The sequence below is a fragment of the Aptenodytes patagonicus genome, chromosome 9 (genome assembly GCF_965638725.1).
Source record: "Aptenodytes patagonicus chromosome 9, bAptPat1.pri.cur, whole genome shotgun sequence".
NCBI classification, from domain to species: Eukaryota; Metazoa; Chordata; class Aves; order Sphenisciformes; family Spheniscidae; genus Aptenodytes; species Aptenodytes patagonicus.
This window is the reverse complement of record NC_134957.1, coordinates 2,810,738-2,824,308: the sequence shown is the minus strand read 5'-3', so window position 1 is coordinate 2,824,308 and position 13,571 is coordinate 2,810,738. Positions and strand designations below refer to the sequence as shown.

Genomic DNA, 13,571 nt, shown 5'->3' with positions numbered 1-13,571 from the left:
TCAAGTACAGTGAAGAGTCTTCAAGAGCGTCCGTCACGTGGTCCTCCTTACATTAGAGCTAGTGAGCAACAGGTTCGCGTTTTAAGGCTAAAACATTGTGAATAGTAAGCGAATTGTTTCTTCCTGTCACGTTATTTCTGCTGGTTTTGTAGGACACTCAAACTGAAACCTAGTGTTCAAGTGCTTCTTTAAATCCAGAGTGGACTTTTTAAAAACTTTATTTTTTTAAAAAATACTTGCTCGAGTCCTAGTCAAATAAAAATAGTCACAGAAGTTTAAGACAGGTAAAACATCTCCAAGAGAACAGAGCAGTGTAAAATGCTTTAATACACCTTTAGAAAAAAATACATCTTCAGGAAAAAAGACACTGGAGTAGATCATTCCTTTAATCCCACACAGCTGAGACATTTTGACACCAGATTTTTAACAGAAATCTGTCACTTCGCTTGTCCTCCATCTCCATCCATTTCCAGGCACTGTAAGTCTTCCCTTTTCTCCAGCTCTGGGACAGACTATGTACTTTGATAACAAACACAGAGTGTCTCCTCCCCTTACCCAAATTATTTTTTCCTACACAACTGGAGACAGCTTTAGTGCAAGGAAGAACATGTCATGCACTGGCTACCTTTAGGCCAGCAAGCAGCGCAGCACAAACAAGGCAGTCATTTCTAAGGAGATGACAGCCACACTACTGCATTTCAGGGGTTTTCAGAATAGCTGTCCTGTAGTACAGTCCTGTAGACTCATCACTCGGTGGCTGGGGTGCATCTTCCAGTTTTATTTCATCCGAAAGCAATCCAGCTCTTACACTCCAAGGCAGGTCTGCAATGTGAACTGAGGTGCACAGGAGATCCCCTTAATTCCACATTTCTAAGCTGAACTCTCCTATAGGTACACCAACCAAAGACTAAATCATTTATAAAATAGACTGGACCAGCTTGTTTTCTAAAGCATGTATTAGTGAATGTGAACAAGGTCAGAACTGCATTCTAGTACAATATATAACTGTTATTGACAGGCAGTCAATTACATAGAAAAAAGTATTTCTCCATGGTACCTCAAAAAAAGTTAAAAAACCCCACACACCTTAGGAAACAAGCTCAGTCAAACTACACCATGTGGTTCACTGTCCTTTTAAGGTGACTTCAACATCAAACAAGATGTAGAAATGCTTTCCATCAAGAAGAATTCAGGATGTTTATGTAAGAACAACTCATATTAATCTTTAAGCATAGTATCCGTGGAAAACACTAGCAGAGAGGCTCTTATGCTCCAGTTACAAAATGAGTACTGGGGCCTTCTGTTAATGTCGGCATTTATAGAGAAGCAGTACCTTCACCTGTTAGAAATGTCAAACATACTCAAAGCTGAAACTATGCTTGGAATCAAGTGATAATAATAATCAATGCCAAGCAAAAAAGAGTCTACACTACCTTTTTATTTATTACCTGCTGCTCCTGCTTTAATCTATCTTTGGATTTAGCTTTTTGGTCAACAATATTTCATGTGTTCTGACAGCTACGCTCACCACACTTTTTGCTGCACAAGGATGAAAGGACTACACATGAAGAAAGGAAAGTATAAATACCAAAGAGATCATGGTATCACCCTGTTTCAAAAAGCATTCTTATTGAAATAAAAGAACATTATCCAGTTAAAAAAGCAGTATTTCTGAGAAACACTCGACAAGCTAGGATATTTCAGTAGAGTTGAACCAGAACAAGCTACGTTTCACACAACAGCTTCATGGAGAGGGAACACAGATGTAATCATACAACTTGCAGCTCTAGTACAGTAAGCAGAACAAGAGGCTACGTACTTCTGTTCAGCAGCATAGCAGTCATTTTAGAAATACCATTATAGGTAAATCTAAAACAAACACTGTAGAGAGGGCAACAGTTGAAACATGGAGGTTTCAATCAAAAATTTGCATTTACCCACAGTGCCCGTTGCTCTTCCAGACTATCAAACATGCTTTCAATGCCAGTCAGCCCCCAGCTCTATCCTCCTGGCCCCTTCCTACTCCCAGCATAGCTGGAAAAGTCACAAGGAATAAAGGCAACAGTTAAGAAGTTACAGAGAGTGTGCTATCAGCACAAGGGATCCTTCATCGCACATTTTTGGGAATCAAGTGGAAAAGAATTACTGATGATCCCCTAGCTTTACAGCCCAGAGCTGAGACGACACAGCATGATCCATGCTAATTTTGAAAATTGTCACATTCCTCCCCCCTCCTTCCAAAAGCACATCACAGAACTAGTGCAGCACACCAAAGTGCTACATGTACTGCAAGTTTACTTTGAATCTCAAGAAGGAAACAAATCTAGAGGAGGTCGTCTAATCAACAGATCTCTTCAACTCACATCTGAAATGCTATCCAAGGCACTGCTAGGGGGGAAAAAAAAAAAAAAGATAGACTTGAGATCACAATTAAATTTATATTCTCACTAAGGAACACATATTGAGAAACCTCAACTAACTAGTCTAGCAAATAATGTCAACTTCACCTTCAAGTCTGATACAGCAAAAAATACATTGGTGGAGTTGGTAGCATTGTTATGGTCAGGTTTTTACTTTAGAGGAGAGTAAGTCACAGCTTTCCTCTAGAGTCATGCAATTCAAAAGTAACTATCTCAGTTTCAGCTCTTTTGATCAACTAGAGGCACTCACTGCCTCACTCTACCTTGCAGCACCCTGCACACTTCTTCATGTTCTGTCATGCTGAGGATCTGGCTGGCCTGAGACTGTGCCCACGTGAGTCACCAGGGCTTGCAGGCTGCCTGCCTCGCAGCAGGAGGCCAGGCCCTGTTCCCAGTCCAGGGTGCCCACCACGTCCCCAGCCTGAGAGCAAGCGCGCCATCAGGACGCCTGGCAGCCGCTAAAGGCACCAAGTGTTCTGGCTCAACAGATGCAGATTTTCCCACAAAGCAGGGTTTAACTTCCCCCCCCGTGCCCCCAGTAAAAACCTACTAGCTCTACTGCTAACATGCTATGAAGACCAGTACTAATGCATTATTCTCACTTATAAGCAGAGCATAGCAACACCAGCTTAACCACACTGTACATCTTTGTTTTCAGTCAAATTAGTCGTTCAACAACATCCATCTTACAAAGATTTGTAATTTTTTTAAATACTATATTACACTTTTAAGAGTTTAAAGCATCTGTGAAAACACAGCCAAATCAACAATCACCTTCATCTTTAAAAAGCAAAATTAAGGAGTTCTGAAGCATTGATTTTGTAGCCTAGAACAACATTCAACACATCTAGTGCTGCTTTTCCTAGAGAGTTTGCATAGGAGCCCAAGCAAAGAAATACAGTAACTGGGTAAAATGTGAGATTGGCCCTTTAGTTAGAAAATAGTAAGGAAAAAAACCTATTTAAAAGAAAACAAGGCTCTGGTTTACTTATCTGGTAATAAGCAGTTCAAGTTTCAGAGATACTTGTAAATGCCAGATCTTACACCAAAAGAAACTTCGTCTTTCAAATACTCTGCAGAGTGAATATACAGATCAATACAAGTCTATAGGCAACCACAGATTCTGATCTGCACAATAATCAAGCCTCACTACAAGAATGTACTTTTTGCTTGGCACCTTACTAAAACCTTAACCCTAGGAACATGCTGCTTACAGCTGGAATTGATTATTACACAACTATTTTCTGACTATTCTAAAATTAGCAAGAAATATGCAAAGCAAAATATTTCTTTAAATTACTACCTGCTATACTTTTTGGGGGGAGGTAGAAGCACAAGAGTTACATATTAAGTGGTACACTGTAAGAATAAAGTTTAAGAAGGAAGAAAAAATTCCAAGACTCTAAATCTACAAGAGTGAATTACTTAAATAACAATCTGCATTTAAAATTCAGAACAGCAGCAACTGCTCTTTCCACTGATTTTTTTTTTTTTTTGTAGCCTACATTATTAAATAAAATCAGGGGTACAGGCACTCAAAACATAGGAAGTGAAGAACAGAATCGCTGAAGACTGGAGTCACAGGGCCCCTGGACTCGCACTCCTCTCCCCTCCAAAAGCACTGATCTCCAGAAGACAAGTCACACGGTACAGAAATTACTTTTTCCCATTTGATTCCAACTGTCTGAAGTATGAAAATAATGTAGCAGACAGCACTAAGTTTTGCCTTTTTCTTGTTCACAATAAGCTCAGAACATAATTCTTGCACCATTGCTGCAAATCACAGTTCTTTCTGGCAAGCATTTTTGAAAAATATGCAAGGGTGAACACTGTAGAAGTGGCTGCATCATTAATTACCTTTTTCCATTGTTACAGTGTGAGACAATCAGCATGAAACACCATATTAGTTTTTCCACAAAGTTTAAAAAGAACAAATGCCCATTTTCAAGATATCACATAAGTTTTCTGTGCATATTTTCAGCTATACCACAAAGCCAGGTTACAAGGCCTAGGCCTTCTTCTGTAAATACCAACAAAAAGAAATCTTTTCAAAAACCCCACATGTGAAACTCAAATACTAACAGCACAAAAGGGGAGGAGGCAGCCAATAAAGATGACACGTGGCAGGAACTTCACAAAGCACCTTCCTTCTTACAGAACATCTCACTCCAAAAATACAACTAGAGAGATGCAACTCAACTGTTTGATTCCACATTTTAAGCTTCTATTTTTAAAACAAAAGTGACCTTTGCACTGAGGATGAGTTAAGCCTCTTAGTGCAAACATACCTACTTTTCTCTAGTTTATCCTGTAGTCTTAAGGGCTTACATCTTTGAATGTGTCCAAGATCAAATAAAGAACCAAATAAAAAGATGAAAAAATAAATTGCTACAGTGGCTATGAACAACAGATGTTGGTTTCCATTCAAGGCCTCTGGCATCTCATCAATAGTACAAAGCAGCAACACACTTCAGATGAAAAAGCAAGCTTTTAGTTTGCAGATTCCTGTAGAAACAGAACCAGTTAAAATATTTTCATTAAGAATTAACCTAGTAACACAGACTCTCCCCTCCCATGAAGACAGGGAGCAGGTGAAAGCACAAGTGCAAGTATTTAACTAGCTTCAAAAACTGATGATAAAAATGACAGCCAAGCAGAGTTCAGTCCATCATATCTATCAAGAAGTAGTTAATACCTGAACTGCCCTTCCACTGAAAATCAATTCCTTTCAAAAACTTAATCACCTTCTCCTTGCATGAACTCGAATTTTTATGAGACACCTCAATTTCAGAATGCACCAAACTATTTCTTTTAGAAGAATGAATCACTGATTACTGATTTGTTTTTTTAAAAGGGAAAGGTACCTTACTATGCACGAAATTCCTTAGTATATTGCTTTCGCCTTGTAACACCAGTTCCTGCAAAAGGATGTTCACTGCAACTCACAAACAAAAGGCAGACAGCAAGAAACAGTGACTCAGGACAGGGAGAAAGACATAAGACTAGCATGCTTGTGCATGTTTAAAAGCATTTTAACATGCTTTACACTACCCAATATGTTGTCTCTCAAGAAAGGGAATGTGCTTTTTAAAGGATGCTCTCTATTGGAACCCATTTAGTACCTTTATAAGCTAAAAGGAGCTACAATACTTTATTGCATGCTTGCTACAGGGATGCCAACTGATAATTCCTAAGTTTTTAGTAAAACAGATTTTTAGAATTTTTTAGATTTTTGAGACATGCACTGCAGTATATAAAATACAAACCTACCACTTGCACTAACAAGAACCTTTTAACTGTCTTTGGCCTTACTTGTCCAATTCCAAAATAGATGCTTAATTTAAAAAAAAAAAACACACCCAAAAATGGACCTTTTTGCATGCACACAGACCTTTTTGCATGCACACAGAGCACACATCCTTCATTCACAGACTTAAGTGATAAGGGAGTTAAATAGAAAAGAGCAGGTAGAAAATGTTTGGTGGGGGATTCTCCAACAGTAGATTTTGTTTTGTCCTCAAAAAGAACTAGACAATCAGGATTCGCATGAGTGCTCCTTAAACAATTAAGTGACTTCTGTTTCTTTTCTTAAATTCATTGTTTAACAGAGGAAGAGCAATTGTTTGCTTTAACCTGCCAGTCATTTATGCTGAAAGTCAGCCTTCTGAAAATACACAAATTCCATGACAAAACCCCAATCAAGCACAGTGGAAGACATACTGCATGACTGGAGGAGAGGTGTGCTTAGTACTTCACAGGCAGTGGAAGATGTTCGTGTTCAGAAATAAAAATATTGCTATGACTGACTCGAAACGTGTATGGTGGTAAAACAGGAATGGCTCGCTCTCTCCGCTAAACAAATACAGAACATAGTCTCCTGAATTAGTTATCAAGAACAGACACTGCGTATCCTACCTACATTTCATCCAGTTCTTCAGTACTATACTCTGCATGGTTTTTTTTTTACCCTTCCAATAATGCTTGGCTAGTAGGTTCACTAAGTTTGTACATTATTTACAGCATATCTGGAGAGAAAGATAGGCCTCTCCCATTTACCTCAGTTTTCTTTCCCTTTTGCATCTCTCTGATATCAGCTTCCCTCCTGCCCCTGCAGCTGCTATCTGCCTTGCACCAAACAATTCTGCCTGCATACCTCACTACCAACTTGTAAACCTCCAACCGCATTTCCCGCTGTTCATACATCCTTTTCCACAGCGCAGGTCAGACCACCAAGTACTTGCATTTGCCAGAAGCCAGACCTTTTACATGTAAAACTGATGGTTTTTGGTGTCTCAAGGTTCCTGTAAAAGTCTAATCAATTTAAGATTATTCTGTGGATTTGCTACAGGTTAGCTTACTAGGTATTCCTCTGGTTTTCTTCCTTGACAAAAGTTGAAACACAAACAAATGCATTTCCTATCACCTCAGGCAGCTTTCCTGAAGAGCTCTGCCTCAAACCCAACAGGTTTCACAGCTGGGTTTCTCTTTCTCCCTGCAGCTCAGGGTCAGGAGCTCTGATTTCATTTCTTCCAGAAACAGACAAATAGATCTGACATCTCTGTTTTGCAGCACAGCCTATTCATTTGCCACCTCCCTTTGCAGAGTCAGTGGTAATTGGTTACATTCTACACCAGCACAGCTTCTATGTGAAATTAAAAAATGCAGGCAAAAGCTTTTGTGCCACTAAAAAAAAAAATGAGATAGCAAAGTTAGTCTCCCTGGGTCCGACCTTACGAACCCCCAGTTTTGAAGCACTATTTTAGTACCATAAATGAACAGGTTATTTACATATAGTAAGTACTCTTTGATAGACACTTAAAAGAGCCTTCTACAAATTCCTATTCCAGCCTCTACGGTATCCCAATCCAACACCAAAATCGAAGGTCATCAAGCTCAACCCCTTATGAGAATTTCAGGGAAACAGAAGAGGTTGCTCAGAGTCCATCACAAAGGGCTGCTTCCACAAGAGAGCTCTTTAGCACTGAAACATATGTTCAGACTAGCAGGGAACAGCAACAGAACTGGAAGGCGTCCTATCTGTCAGTCCCAGTTTGCATTTCTCGAACAGTAAAGTGTTTCACATACATTGTATTAAGGATTTTGAGCTACTTCTCAGACAGCTACATACATATTTGTGCACTCAAATTCAGGGAGCCTATTTTTATAGTGCAGTCACAACTGACTCTTGAATTCAGTATAACGCATAACAGAAAGAAAATACATATAATTTCAGATTCGGCAGAGTAAACATAACTTAAGTTCTCTCAGTCCTCCGACTTGTGACCAGATCATTTATGAAGGTCATACTACAGAGTCTCACAAGAACGTAAAACAAAAGCCGTATTTCTGTGACCCTATCATAAATAATATTCCTCAAGCACTGACGAAAGGCCATATCACTGCCAGCAGCCAGATATCAGTCACAAGGGAACACGGCAGTCCAGTTAATAAATAACTTCACTAAGACCACCATTGGGTTTTTTGTCTGGGCCTGAACTAGCCATTTGCAGCACAAATCCACAAGCAGACCACAAACTGCAGGATGTGAGGTTTAACAAAAATCAAGAATGGAAAAAAAACCAGAGCGCTACACCTTGCTTTCCTTTTCAAAAACTCTTTTTAGGCAGATTTTGGTATGAGCTCCATTTACAGAGAAATCTAGGTAGATCTTGCTGAAACCTCCCTCCCTCTTTTCTGCATCACTGGAAAATGGGAAAAGCTTAGGGGAAGGGCCAGGTGAGAAGACTCTTCCCTTCTCTCCATACTTTTACTCTAGCACCACTACTTCAGGAAAAAACAAATAAAATGACTTAAGATTCCGTCCATTTATACCATGCATGTGCTTAGGTGTAGAGAAACATATATTTGAAAGAGGAAAAAAAAGCAGCTGAGGATGCTAAAAGTTTATGTGATTTCAAAAAAGCAAGTGGGCAAATACATAGAAAAAGCCACAGAAGACCATTACTGGCATACCAACCCTCAGCATGGGTCTTTGAACCGCAAACTGTGGGAGCCTGGGAAAGTGCTCTGCAGAACTGTCAGTAATACGCTTGGCCTGTTTTCACCCTCCTCCCCAGGCATTCAGTATCAGCCACGTTTTGCAGAAAGGGATGAGAAGGGTGGGGCTAGCACACCTGCAACACCAGGTCAAAGCACAGATGGGATGGAGCAAGCTCCGAGTTCTAACAATCCATGAATGTAAAGTCTTCCAAACAAGGACATATCAGGTACCATATTCATTGCATCAGATAATGCATTTATCTTAGCTAGAAGGCCAAGAACATAAAATACTGTGCCATACAGCAAGGCTGTTCTTAAACCCATTTTTCTCACCCAAGAGAACTGGATACACATGGAAGAGTAAATTCCTTCAATACCTAAATTTAAGTACTAGTGTTTTAATTGTAATAGACACTGCCACACGCTACTGGATACAAAGGGGTTTTACTATAGGTATCATTAGCTTCCCAAGCGTGCCAAATACCCAAAATCAGAATGGGCTAGCTTACTTCAAGGCTGCTAACATGCCACTAACATGCCTGAGACAGACTCACTTGACAGCAGCCATTTACAACTTTAATCTAAAAACAGTGGAGGAAAAGCATCTTATATACAGTACAAACATTAGGTTGAACATTCTTATTTCATGAAATAACATACTATTTTTCCCTCCTAGTGCATAAAATGAGAGTCTGACCCAACATTCAACAGAACTTACAGGTACCTTTCCATTGACTTATACAGGATCACATCATTAGACAACTGCAGGTTTACACATTTCATAACGTGCTTTTAAAACACTGAATATTTGTCTCTTACTGGAGAGCATTTTGGAAGCGAAGCAAGAGTTGTAAATGGCTGCATCTTAATTACTGTCCCAAATCACCATCTATACATTACGTAACGAACAGGAGCAAAGCAGCTGACGAGGTTCCAGAGGCCTTTGCTGCCGGAGCGGAACTGAGATTCCTACCACCCCCATCTCACTGTCCTCGCCTTCCCAGGACAGCACCCTGCCTCCTCTTTAGACACATGCCACCTCAGTTCTTTGCAGAGCCACGCTGCAAACTCAAGAGACTAAATAATCCCATTTTAAAAAGTGGCAGAAACAGAGAGCAACAAGCAGTCAATTAAAAACAGGAGCGACTGGGAGAGGGGCCACAGGTCTCAAATAATTTCAAACTCTCTATACCGAAGACAGTTCCAAAAATATCATCTTACTTGCAGATTTTAGCAAATGATTTATGCAATAGCACGATGCTTTCACTTAGCACAATACCACCATACGCGTGATGTTTTCTTGAGATATTCTTGTCCATCAAAACTGAACCAGCACTGTTGATTTAAAATACTTTAAGGCTACAGGTAAACGAATTCTGAAACAAGCAGAAACAATGCACTCATCTCACAGTTACCCCTGCTCCAAGCTGAAGTTCCCATAATAGCTCTACCTCCTTGGTGGTCTCAACTCCACAACAAGATTATTTCCCTCAATTGCTTCACTGGTAACCTTAAGAACTATCTGTGAGATTATATAATTTAGTTAGTGTAAACCATAAAGAAAACAAGAGGATAAAGCAGCCACTAACCAAAACCAGCCACTACTGCACGTACTTGGAAAGCAGACTGCAAAATACATTCACTTGTCAAGTTTGTTTTCTCCTCCTCTAAATCAAGAGAGATAAAGTATCTAACTACAGCAGCATTAGCAAAGAAACTAAATTTTATTTCTTTTACAAGCATGTTTTGTAAGACGTACAGAATCTGGCCTAGACCAGAAAGTTTTCCTGGCGTAACTGGTTGTTAGAAAACACAACGGAAGGGCATCATCAGTAAAAAGTCTTGAGAACACATCTTCAAACAGGGGAAGAATCATGTTGTTGCTGTAAGGCTTTCTCTGCTCGAGTAAGAGACAGGATGACAGCCTAACCACACTAATTTACACCATGAAGTCTTTACGTAACAGCTGAACTGGAGTTGTGATCATAATTATTATAAACATAGATTTATTGGATCTGCAGCCTGTTCCTACACAAGTTACTAAGTTTTGAAAAAATATTTTAAGATTGTTTAAGGTCCAATTTTAAAATCAGCATGCTAAAGGTAGAAAAATAAATTTCTAAGAGACATTAGCAAGTTACAAGAACCACAATACTTTTTTTTTCCCTTGGCTATTTACTGTATGTCAAACATGATTCAATACTACGATGGGTATTACACAGTCCCATTTATTTCAATTACTATTTACTAAAACTGGGAACACAGTCAGATGCTCATTAGTACATCAGAATGTACACAGATACTCATTAAACATAAGGATCTTCCTCAGCAAATCTGAGTATACGTGTGCTAATAACCTGTAGCATTACCACACAGACCTCCAGCAGAAGAGTCATTTTTTTTATTAAATCACCAGTATGCTTGCTATCACTGCGGTGGAAAGGTTTCTTCCTAAAACTTAAGAAAGGTCTACTTGTAAAATACTTGAACACAACTAGGAGAAAAAACCCTTAACACAAGAAATCTACAGTTAATACTGGCACAACAAAGATTTGGGTTTTGCATCCAGCCACAAACATGGATGGGGAAATGGATGTGTGCATTATGCCTAAAAAAAAAAAAAAAAAAAACCAAAAAAACCTTGCCAAGGCAGACCTAGGTTTTTTGACAGATAGTAGGTTTCTGTAACTCAAGGATGGTTTCAACTCACAGAAATAGGATGACTTCCGCACCTTCTTCTGAGGAAACGAAAGGTGCAATAAAAAACAATAAATACTGACTCACTAAATCACTTCTGTCACTTCAGAAAGCATGCTGTACTTTTTAGCTGTGTAAATATATTGCTCATGAAAGGAGCCAAGATTCACAGCTCTTGATAATTAAGCTTCCTCATTATCAAAGATGTGAATAGACAGCATCAGTGAGCACAGTTATTTTTACAACTTCTCTTCAAGAAGTTTTAGCTGGGAGGATCTAGAGAGGGTTCTCTCTTCTTCTCTGGGATGACCAGCAACAAATTTTTACATAAACCTCTTTGGCCTTCATAGTATAGGTCTAAGGCCCAACGGTTATGATAACTACTATATTAGTCATGGCAAATACAGTCCTAATCCAGGACTATTCAGGAGGATTCTAAAGCTCCCATAGCAATGATATTTTCTGTGGCATACTTTATTTAAGTATTTTAAATTAAGTTAGACGTTTCTATCAGCAAGTGGAAGGCTACAGTTTAAGTGACACAGAGCCCCGATTTTTTTTTCCCTCTTGCCATAACCTCGTGGCGCAGTCGACATGATAAATGGCACGGCCCTACTTGCCTCAATCTTGAGGAAGGAGAAAAGAGGGACAAGAGAAGCCAGCCAGGCAGACTACACGTCCAGCTCACCACAACCCTGCACGGAGATGTCTACCCGAGTCGCAATTAGGAGCGCATCACACAAAACCGGTGCAGGTTACAGCGCACAGACGGAGAAAGGAGGCGGGGGGAACCCCAACACCCACGCTGCCGCTTCTTCTTGCCTCGCAGAGGCGGAGAACAGGCCCTGGTGCCTCCGTCCCAAAAACCACAGCGGCGGGGAGGGTGGCAGGGGGGCTCCGCGGCTGTCCCCTGCCCGCCGCTGCCAGGCGGGGGTCCCGCAGGCGTGAGGAAGGCGCTGCCTCCTGCCCTAACCCCGTGTCTCCGCGGCCCGGCCGGGACACGACCTCCGCTGACGGGGGCGTAAAACGGCTGCGAGAGGGGCCGGGAACCGCGGCGGAGGGCTGAGGCGAGCCGCCGCCCCCGCCAGAGCCGCCGCCTCACGGCAGGCGGGCGAGCAACGGCCCGGGAGGCGGAGCGCGGCCGGCCGCCCGCCTCCCTCGGCACGCCGGGGCGGTGAATCACGCTGCCGTCCGTCTCCTCCCCCCCCCTCCTCCATCTCAGCAGCGCCCTCAGCCTCTCTCCTCCATACAAAAGCAAAATGTCCGCCATCTTCACAGGCTGCTGCTGCCGCCGCCGGGCCGGACGGGGCTGCGCCGCGCCGCCGCCACGCGAAGGGCGGCCCCGCGGCGGGGCCGGGGCGGCCGCAGGGGGGCCGGGGCGGCCGCAGGGGGGGTTATTACCTTGATGCAGTAGGGCGGCTCGTCGAAGGTAACCAGCATGTACCTGTCGCCGCGGCTGGCCGGGTCCCGGGCCCGCAGCTGTGGAGAGAGCGGAGAGAAGCGGCGTGAGCGGGCGAAGGGGGCGACCGGGGCGGCGACGGCGGCCCCCTCAGCCCCACACTCACCTTCATGAAGATCTCCACGGCGCCCTTGGCGATGTCCAGGTAGCTCGTGCCCAGATACGCCCGCTGGTTCATGGAGGCGGACGTGTCTATGAGGAAGAGGAGGATCGGCATGGTCCAGGCAGAGCCCCGGCCCGCCGGGCACCCTGCGGGGAGGAGGGAAGGGGGGGGGGGGGGGAGCGGCTCACTCACTCCCCCGGCCGGCCGCCTGTCCGCCCGCCCCGGCTCGGCTCGGCTCCGCTCCGGCTGCGGCCGCTGCGGCTCGTTACTGAGCTGCCTGTGTTCGCCGAGACTCAACTTCTCTTCCCTGAGCTTCCACCAGCACCATGTGACCAGCGCGCACGCCATTGGCTGCCAATTATACCTACATTTGCATATTCATGAGGGAGAGGGGGAGCAGGGAGGCGGCGGGGTGACGAGGGACGCGGGAGGCGTCGCCGCCGGACCCCTCCGCGCGCGCGCCGCACCTGTCACCCCGCTCCGCCCCTCTGCGGGGTTCCCCGCCCCTCGCCGCAGGGGCCGTCCCGCCCCGCCGCGGGGGCTGCCCGCGGAGGGAGAACGCCCGGTGGCGGCGCGGCCGCCTCACGGCTTCCCTCCTCCCCCCCGCCCCGGTAACCGTCCCGCCGCTGCGGCCCTTTCCTGCGGCTGAGTCACCACACGGCCGGGGGGTGCCGAGCCGCTGCCTCACACCTGCCCGCCGCGGCCTACCCTCGCCGCGGCCCGGCCTTGGCACCCGCGCAGCCCTCGACGGCCGGGGAGCAGGCAGGAGCTGTAGGCTGGCCCTGGGGAACCGAGCGAAGCGGCTCAGCTAATCATCCGGTGATATAATCGCTCCGTTTCTGGTCTTTAGAGGTTTCACTTAAGCACTAAATCCTCAGTCCTCCGCATGCGA

The 13,571-nt window shown here is 43.7% G+C and overlaps 1 protein-coding gene across 7 annotated transcripts in view; it reads right to left on the bottom strand.

Moving 5' to 3' along the window:
* The window catches only part of LOC143164395 (integrator complex subunit 6-like), a 45,830-nt gene extending 32,937 nt beyond the window's left edge, over window positions 1-12,893 (bottom strand). For 5 of the 7 annotated variants that reach the window (XR_012996063.1, XR_012996064.1, XM_076346931.1 and 2 more), the window contains exons 1-2: window positions 12,683-12,821; window positions 12,519-12,596 (exon numbers count right to left, since the gene is read on the bottom strand). Coding sequence is in view for 5 of the 7 variants with exons in the window: in XM_076346931.1 (XP_076203046.1) it covers window positions 12,519-12,596; window positions 12,683-12,793 (189 nt within the window). In the remaining 2 variants the exon portion in view is untranslated. Of the gene's footprint in view, window positions 1-12,518; window positions 12,597-12,682; window positions 12,839-12,871 lie in introns of those variants that run through there. The other 2 variants (XM_076346930.1, XM_076346932.1) reach the window with 2 other exon arrangements.
* Window positions 12,894-13,571: the final 678 nt, after the last annotated feature.